General features: G+C 36.0%; 1 protein-coding gene across 1 annotated transcript in view; it reads left to right on the top strand.

Annotated features, from left to right (window-relative positions):
* LOC106873825 (uncharacterized) overlaps nucleotides 1-10000 on the top strand; it is a 59264-nt gene that overhangs the window by 18684 nt on the left and 30580 nt on the right. Inside the window, exon 2 of the mRNA XM_089342369.1 lies at nucleotides 8673-8726. Within this exon, the coding sequence (XP_089198495.1) occupies nucleotides 8699-8726 (28 nt within the window). The 5' untranslated portion in view covers nucleotides 8673-8698. The remainder of the gene's footprint in view (nucleotides 1-8672; nucleotides 8727-10000) is intronic.

Below are 10000 nucleotides of genomic sequence, written 5' to 3'. Positions count from 1 at the left end.
TATATAAAAAAATTTCTCCTTAAGGAAAAAAATAATAACATACTAATTTAAAGCGAAGAATGTAAATATAATAAATAAATAAAGCATCATAGCCTTGTAATATATTATATTAATATACAGATATTAACGCAAATTAATGGTAAAAGAAGGTACAGGATATTTAGTTGAGAAATAATAATAATAACAATATACATGCTTACACAAGGAGAAGATCGGGAATATTTAGTTAAAGTTACTAGTGGTACAAAGACAACTAATGTAGCATTACTAGGAAGAATTTACTTAACCAACTCTAGAAGGGGAAAATAAAAGACAAGTGGCGATGGATGCAGAAATAGATATTATTTAAGATTATATTAAAAGATATTATTCAGAGGACATTTGGTAAAAAAAAAGACAATAATAATAATAAGAAAATAATAATAATAATAATAATAATACCTAAGAACTTAAACTAGTAGGAAGAATGGAATTAATGATAATAAATGAAGGTATGTCTCTGCCAGTGCTGACAACGATACGCCCTCTGTGTTATCTGGTTAACTAGGTGATTCTTGGAGAACAGAATATGGAAAAGCTCCAAGTTACAAAGAGGACAAAAATCTTTACCTTTGTCGTAAGGAACTGAAGTAGTCAGTATAGACCATTCCAAAGAGAATTGTTTATTGCAATATTTCCGTTCCCAAATAAATTTACTTAGGCTAGTGGTGTTAGCTTTATTTCCATCCCTAAATGAAGAATAATGGTTCGATATTCTCTTGCCAGTACCGCCTGACTGGTCCTCGTGCCAGTGGCACGTAAAAGCACCTACTACACTCTCGGGCATCCAGCTGTAGAAACGTTGCCAAATAAGAGGTCGACTTTGCCTTTCATCTTTTCGGGGTCGTTAAATTAAGTACCAGTTACACACTGGGGCCGATGTAATCGACTTAATCCCTTTGTCTGTCCTTGTTTGTCCCCTCTGTGTGTAGCCCCTTGTGGGCAATAAAGAAATAAGAAAAATTGTGTTTAAGAGGCCCCAGTGTGCGAGAGAGAAAACTGTGCTGGTGTGGGCCATGTGATCTGTATGGACTTGGATGGGTGTATAAAGAAGTACTGACCTTTAACTGTGGAGGGACCCTATGGAAGAGGTAGATGGAAAAGGTAAACCCCAGGGAAATGTGGGATAAGGTAGTGAAATATGATCTTCAGATGTTGTGTCTTATGGAGTTGATGACAAATGATTGAGACTTTTGGTGATTTGCTATGCTTGAGAAGACACATCAAGGTAAGTGAAATTGTAGTTGTGGCCTGTGAGGGTGACATGTGAACAACACCTGTGCTGGTGACGTGTAAAAGACACCTGTACTGATGACACTTAAAAGACACCCAGCACATTCTGTGGAGTGGTTGGCATTAGGAAGGGCATCCAGCCTTAGAAACCAAGCCAAAACAGACCATGGAAACTAGTGCCGCTCTGTAGCCTACCAGTTCCATCCAGTCAAACCATCCAACCCATGCCAGCATGGAAAACAAGTGCTAAATGATGATGATGATGATCATGATCATGTATACTTATGCACACACACACACACACACACACGCAGAGCCATGCATATTTGTATGCAGACACATCTTCGCCGCTCCACACCAAACTCGTATTTGTTCCATTAAACTCACAACAAAATCAATCTTTTCTGTATTTTCATTACCAAAACTTATTTATTGATTTCTATATTTTTTTTTTGTCACCTGGCTAATATGTTTTGTTAGTTGTATTGATTTCTAACGAAGGCACAAAGCTCTAGATTTACTGGATGGTGGTTACAGCTTATAACATCAACCCTAGTATTTGACTGGTATTTAAGTTTATCAGCCCCTGGGAGGATGAAATGTAGAGATGACTTTGATGAGATTTGAACCTGAAAATATAAAAATTTGTAATTAAATATTTCTTTGTGATTTTACCACAAGACCAGCAATTTTAAGGGGAGCAGAGTCAATTTATTGCATTGACCCTCCCCTCAGTGTCCAACTGGCACTTGGTACTTATTTTATTGACCCCAAGTGGATGAAGGGCAAAGTCGACCTTGTCGTAATTTGAACTCAGAGCATAATGAGTTGACAGAAATACCATGAGACATTTTGTTCAGTGCTCTAATGACTCAGCTAGCTTGCTGTTGTAATTAAATAATCTTTTCAACTCTAGGCACAAGACCTGAAATTTGGGGGGAGGGGCCCAGTTGATTAGATTGACCTCAATATGCAACTGGTACTTAATTTATCGACCCCCGAAAGGATGAAAGGTAAGGTCGACCTTGACAGAATTTGAACTCAGAACGTAAAGACAGACGAAATACTGCTAAGCACTTTGCCCGGCATGCTGACAGTTCTGCTAGCTCACCACCCTGTTCTAATTGAATAATGCAACTTATTTCTTCTCATTCTCTAATGATTCCGCCAATCTTTTTTGTCCTTCCTCCAATTGCCAGAGTACTATGCCTTCATCTGGGAAGCATGTGGGAATCCTGTGATGTGCTTCCTGCATGTAGGTCTCATGTGCAATTCCTATCTTAACATGCTTTCATGTAGTAACTATGTAGATACCACACATTGCTGCATTTTCATGCAATACTTCAACGTATGGCCCATGTAGGATTTCTATATTGGTATTTTTTGTGTAAGGTCCATGTTGGAAATCATGTGAGGTACTTATAATGCTACACTTCCATGTAGGGCCCCCATAGGGTTCCTATGTTAACACACTTTCATTTAGGCTCAATACAGGAATCACGCAGCAATGCATTTTCATGTGGGAACCATGTGGGATTCCTGTAATACCACGCTCCCATGTAGTGTTCATATATAATTCACAGACATTCAGACACACACACACACACACACACACACACACACACACACACACACACACACACATTTATATTTCTTTATATGTATATATAGCTCATGCTAGCATAGAAAACGGATGTTAAATGATGATGATGCTGATGCTGATGCTGATGCTGATGTATGTATGTATGTGTGTATGTATATATGTATGTATGTATGTATATAAAAGGACAGATCTAGAGTGTTATGTGTACACAGCCAAATTTAGCAACAATTTCAGTGTTACTATGAAATGCTAAGAAGACTCATTCATAGATATAGTTTTTATGTATGGGTGTGGATATGTGGATATATATATATATATATATATATATATATATATATATATATATATACACGTGTATATCTATCTATCTATCTATACATACATACATACATACATATACATACACACACATACATTCATACATATATATATATATACATATATGTATACATGTGTGTGTGTGTATATATATATATATATATATATATATATGCATACACACATATATACACACATACTCACACACACACACACAAGTGTGTATATATTTGCATGGACGTTTGTATGCATATATGTATATACGCATGTATGCATACGTATGTATGTATGTATATATGTATGCATGCATGCATGCATGTATATGTGCAGGTATGTATGTACATATGTACATGCATATGCATGTATATATGTACGTATATATATATATATGTGTGTGTATGTATGTATGTATATATGTATGTAACTATGTATTTATATAAAATTCAAAATGGAGTCTTCTGCAGCAAATATTGAGACCTGCTGCAGCAGTATTGATTGTCTGCACTGAGAATATTGGCCACACAGTAATTCTATAAAATCATTTCTGGCTGACAGATGTCATGGTGTTACTGGTCTATCAAAATCCTAAGCTAAAATTGTCTTTGTTGGTTAGAACAACATGGAAAACTCTGCTACAGACGATCTTGATGATGTCATCCATTGCCTGGTTGGCCTGCTTGACTTGTTTAGCTTCAATAAACACAAGCCTAAAACACACACACACACATAAACATACATGTATTCAAATGTGCAAATCTCACACCTTGCTGATGCATATATACATACACACACACACACACACACACACACACACACACACACACACAAATATATATATACATATATATATATATATATATATATATATATATATATATATATATATGTTTCTCTCTCTCTCTCTCACCTACACTGATTAAGAATTGATAATGTATGGTTTTCTGTATATCATTGCAAATATTATGATCATGATGATCGTCACCACAACAAACTAAAATTAAAACACCCCAGCCACTCCCCCCTTTTGACTCCCTCCTGTGAGTCATTTTCACCAAATTCTATTTCCATATCATTAATTCTTATGTTTTCAGTAAAGCATTGTAGCCATGATGAATAAGCTTACTAGAGTGTGCAAAGAGAAGAGGGGTTTTGAAAGTAGCAGCTAAGGAGGGGGTTTAGCTCCTTATTATTTAAACTGGCCATTTCTGACTTAAATATTGTACCTGCTTTATGTTATAACTGTCCAGATCCTGCCTCTTGCACTTACCCTACAATATCATTCTAAAAATAAATAATCTTGCAAGATATAGGCGTAGGAGTGGTAGTGTGGTAAGTAGCCTGCTTACCAACCACATGGTTCCAGGTTCATTCCCACTGCGTGGCACCTTGGGCAAGTGTCTTCTACTATATATAGCCTTGGGCCGACCAAAGCCTTGTGAGTGGATTTGGTAGATGGAAACTGAAAGAAGCCCGTCGTATATATGTATATATATATATATATATATATATATATATATATATATATATATATATATATATATATATGTATGTGTGTGTATATGTTTGTGTGTCTGTGTTTGTCCCCCCAACATCGCTTGACAACTGATGTTGGTGTGGTTACGTCCCTGTAACTTAGTGGTTCGGCAAAAAAAGACCGATAGAATAAGTACTAGGCTTACAAAAGAATAAGTCCTGGCGTCGATTTGTTTGACTAAAGGCGGTGCTCCAGCATGGCCACAGTCAAATGACTGAAACAAGTAAAAGAATAAAGCAACCACGTAGTCAAAATCTCTTAACTACGAGATAATCCATGATTAATCCAAAATAATGTGAATAAATAAGGATTACATTTGACAAAGTAACCGGAATGCTGAAGGGTTAAACCAGTCATAACCAGTTTAAATATTTTAACTGTTTTATGTTTAAACTGACTACATCTGGCCTTTCACACTTACCCTACAGTGTCATTCTAAAAAGCACTCACATCATCAAAATCTTAAAGCTATAAGATAATCCTTGATTAATTGAAAACAATGTGAAAAAATAAGTAATACATTTGACAGAAAATAATCTGAATGCTAAAGAGTTAAACTATATCCAGCCTAAATGATTTGACTGTTTTATGATCAAACTGGTTGGATCCAGCCTCTCCTACCTACCGTACAATGTCATTCTGAAAATAAAGCATCATGTCGTTTGACATCATGAAGTTACACGATAATGCGTGATTAATTCAAAACAATATGAATAAATAAACATCACATTTCATGGAGTTAATCTGAATAAGGGATTAAACCAGTCACATCCAACCTAGATATTCAGCCTGTTTTATATTCAAACTGGCCAGATCCAGCTTCTCACACCAACCCTACGATATCATTTTAAAAATAAGCAATCACATCATCAAAATCTTAAAGCTGGTAGATAATTCATGATTAATTTTAAACAATGTGAATAAATAAGCATTAAATTTGACAGAATAATCTGAATGCTAAAGGGTTTAGCCAGCCATATCCTGCCTCTTGCACTTACCTTACAATGTATCTCTAAAAATAAGCAATCACATCATTGAAATCTCAAAGCTATGAGATAATACATGATTAATTCAAAACGATGTGAATAAATAACGCATTACATTTGACAGTAATCTCAAAGCTAAAGAGTTAAACTGACCACAGCATCCCCAAATATTTTAGCCATCTTATGGTCAGACCAGCCAGCTCTGGTCTCTCACAATCACATCATTGAAATCCCAAAGCTACAAGATAATACAGGATTAAACTCAAACATCCAGTCAACATCTTGGTGTTTGGAGTGATCACTAGTGATGGCGAGGTTATGCCTCCATTCATCTTTTCACACAGACTCAAACCCAACACAGAGGCCTACATCAAGTTCCTGGAGGAGGTAGTGCTGCCCTGGGTCAAGAGGGTGGCTGCTGGAAGACCCTATGTCTGGCAACAGGACTCTGCACCATGCCACACAAGCAGGAGAATCCAGTCATGGCTGAGAGACAATTTCTGCAACCACATCACCCCCTAACATCTGGCCACCTAACTCCCTAGACTGCAACCCCCTTGATTATTATGTGTGGGGTGCAGTTGAGTGAGAGACCAATAAAACTCAGTGAGTTTTATTGTCAGTGTTATTTTCATTTTTGCGTAATTTAGATGACAATATATTCACCGGACCTTGTATATAAATGGCTTAATGGTTAGTGTTGCACTCATGACCTAATGATCATGGTTTCAATTTCTAGACTGGGTAGTGTGTTGTGTTCTTGAACTAAACACTTCATCTCACATTACTCTGTGATCACTTCAACATCTGATATGTGGTACACAGTGCACCTGTTCAAGTAATGTCAATTTGATGAAGGGAGTAAGCTAATGTGTGGCATGAACATATATATATATATATATATATATATATATATATATTAGGTTGGTGCATAATTATTGTGGCTTTTTTTCAACAAATTTTATTCAGCAAAAACAATAACAACATGTAACAAAAACATCTTTAAATGGTTATTCCGGAGCATATTCACCATCTACTTCAATTACTGCTTCCCATTTGCTTGGCAGGCGGTCAGACCATCATTTAAAGACGTTTTTGTTGAATAAAATTTGTTGAAAAAAAGTCGCAATAATTATGCACCAACCCAATATATATGTATGTGTGTGTGTGTGTGTGTGTGTGTGTGTCTGTGATTGTGTACATGTTTGTGTGTCTTTGTGCCAGTACTTGTCTCCCCACCCTACCACTTGACAACCAGTGTTGGTTTGTTTATGTCATTGCAACTTAGTGGTTTGGCAAAAGAGACTGATTAAATGTGCCAAACTTTAAAAAAAATAAGTACTGGCATTGATCAGTTTGGTTAAAACCCTTCAAGGTTGTGCCCCAGCATGACCACGGTCCAATGACTGAAACAAGATAAAAACTAAATCAGATAATCCTTGCATTACCATATTTCTGTTGAAATAGACTGCTTTTGCTTGAATTAATTTAAAAGATAACGAAGAATTTAGTAAAATAATTAAACAGAGCAACAAAGCTAGTATCAGTCCCCAAATACTTATAAATGGTGAATCGGAGAGTAAAAGAATTTGGAAGAATTTGTTTCTAATAAATGGATACTTTTTCATAAAATGTTCAACGTATACGTTTCATATTGTGTAGATTACAATTATATCAGAATTTGTGGTGAAAAAAATAATGTAGAAGGGCGGATGGAGGCTAGAACTCACACACCTCAAAGCGGCAAGCTGACAGAAACGTTAGCACGCCGGGCGAAATGCTTAGCAGTATTTCGTCTGCCGTTACGTTCTGAGTTCAAATTCCACCGAGGTCAACTTTGACTTTCATCCTTTCAGAGTCGATAAATTAAGTACCAGTTATGCACTGAGGTCGGTGTAATCAACTTAATCCCTTTGTTTGTCCTTGTTTGTCCCCTCTATGTTTAGCCCCTTGTGGGCAATAAAGAAATAAAATAAAGACATAAGAAGCTTGCTTACCAACCACATAGTTCTAGGTTTAGTCCCACTGTGTGGCACCTTTGGACAAGTGTCTTTTACTATAGCCTCAGGTTAGCCAAAGCCTTGTGAGTGGATTTGGTAGATGGAAACTGAAAGAAGCTTCTCATACATATAATATATGTATGAATGTATTTGTGTGTCTGTAATATAATAATATTATATATATAATTTATAATATTATATATCTATATATATAAAAATGAGAATGTGTGTCTGTCTGTCTGTCTGTCTGTCTGTCTGTCTGTCTGTCTGTCTGTCTGTCTGTGTGAATCCCTAAAACTCGAGAACTACGCAACCAATTTCATTCAAATTTTACAGATGCCTTACTTAGGGTACCCTTTCAGATATACTTACATTGTGATTTCTGCAATGTGGTGCATAAATTGTCAAGTAAATGAGACGCATCTTTGCCTCCACTGATTCACTTGCAAAGTGTTGAGTAAAATTATTTCGTTGCAGACCTCCTTTGGGTCTTTTTATTATCACTACGACACACATAGTCCCCAGTTGGTAACATTGATTTCAAGGCCCTCCTAGATGAGAGACTGGCATTCCACTTAATGTCTATGTTCCATGCTGGCATGGATTGGAGAGTTATTAATGTAGAAATATGGTATCGTAGCTACTAACAGTTGAGGGTTGCGTAGTCTAGACGGCGTTTTTAGATTTCATTATTCTCTTTAACCCGGGCAAAGCCGGGTATTTCTGCTAGTATAATATATAATGTTATATATTATATATATGGTCTCAGGTATGTTGATACCAAAAAAGTGAAAAAAATATATATTGAGTTCTGATTATTTATTTATTTTTTATTGCATTGTATTGTATTTATCTCAATGTCATTAAATGATCAGTTTATATTGCAATTGGATGTTTATGATATAATTAGATACTTCATAATTAATGTAAAATTAAATTTTTTTTTCTTTGGATTTCAGATATTTGATTTGATCCTAAGTTGAAAATGGCGGACACAAATCCATCTAAAAAAGGTAAGTTTAAAGAGAGCTTTGATGATGATGATGATGACGATAACGACGACGAAGATGATGATGATGATGATGATGATGATGATGACGACGGTGATGATGACGACAATAATAACGATGATGGTGATGATGATGATAATGACTACAAAGATGATGATGACAATGATGTGGCTTAATACCCACCCCTGACCATTTGTGGGTGGGGCTGCCTGAGCAATGTCCACCCTACTGCAAGGCTTCAGCCAGTCTGGTCTTCCTTTTCCCTTCCCCACCCGAGAAATATTACACGTGCTGTCCCTCTGTTTTTAATTAAAACCCTAATTCCTCCCCTCATATTTTTGGATTAGTGTATCTTGGACTACATTTGTTTATTTCAGATGGTAGAATGTGATTTGAAGGAGATTTGGCTATTGTTTCAATAGATCAAGTTGAGGTTTCCTTCTTGGGTCGTCTGTAAAGAGATACCAAAGGTACACACTATATCTGGGTACCACAGTAAAATACAATACTAATAGCTATGAGTAGGTACCACATTGAGGTACAGTCTCCATAGTTGTAAGTTGGCACCACAGCGAAGTGTGATCCACTTAACTGCATATAGGTACCATTGAGAAGTACACTCTACTTAGCTGTAAGCAGGTACCATAGTATCAAAGAAAGGTACATTTCACCTAACCATAGGCACCATTGAGAAGTGCAGTTCTCTTGGTCGTTAGTAAAGTACAGTCTTGTGGTACAGCTGTAACTATCACAGTGAGGTACAGTCTGCCAAGCTCTAAGTGGGAAGCAAATTGACATAGATATAACAGGACATCTAGCTGTATGTAGGTTCCATAAAGTGGTGCCATCTATCTAAATAGATCTAGGTACTGCAATAAGGTGCTATCCTTCTGTTTTATATATATATATATATATATATATATATATATATATATATATATGTACATGTATATATGTATATATATATTTTTGGTTAATAAAATCAAAAAAGGATAAAATCTTTTACAAAAAGATGTGGATGAACATTATTCCCTTTGCTGGGCCGGATACATGCGTGTTCGTTTTGGTAAGGTGAGAATTCTGTTTATTCGTATATGTTGATACTATACTATGCTGACGAACGGAAACTGGATTTAATTCTGGTAATCGTGAAATTGATCGATACATAGTTGAGTTTATTTTTTAAAAAATGTTGGTTTCTTTCAAAAGCTGTTTTCCTCGCATTCGGTACTAAAATGTGTTTATTTGGGAAGTCTAGTGTGTGGCATTATTATGTA

Source organism: Octopus bimaculoides, chromosome 26 (genome assembly GCF_046866305.1).
Source record: "Octopus bimaculoides isolate indiv1 chromosome 26, ASM4686630v1, whole genome shotgun sequence".
Lineage (NCBI taxonomy): Eukaryota > Metazoa > Mollusca > Cephalopoda > Octopoda > Octopodidae > Octopus > Octopus bimaculoides.
The sequence above is the reverse complement of the archived record's forward strand: the minus strand, read 5'-3'. Positions and strand labels throughout refer to the sequence as shown.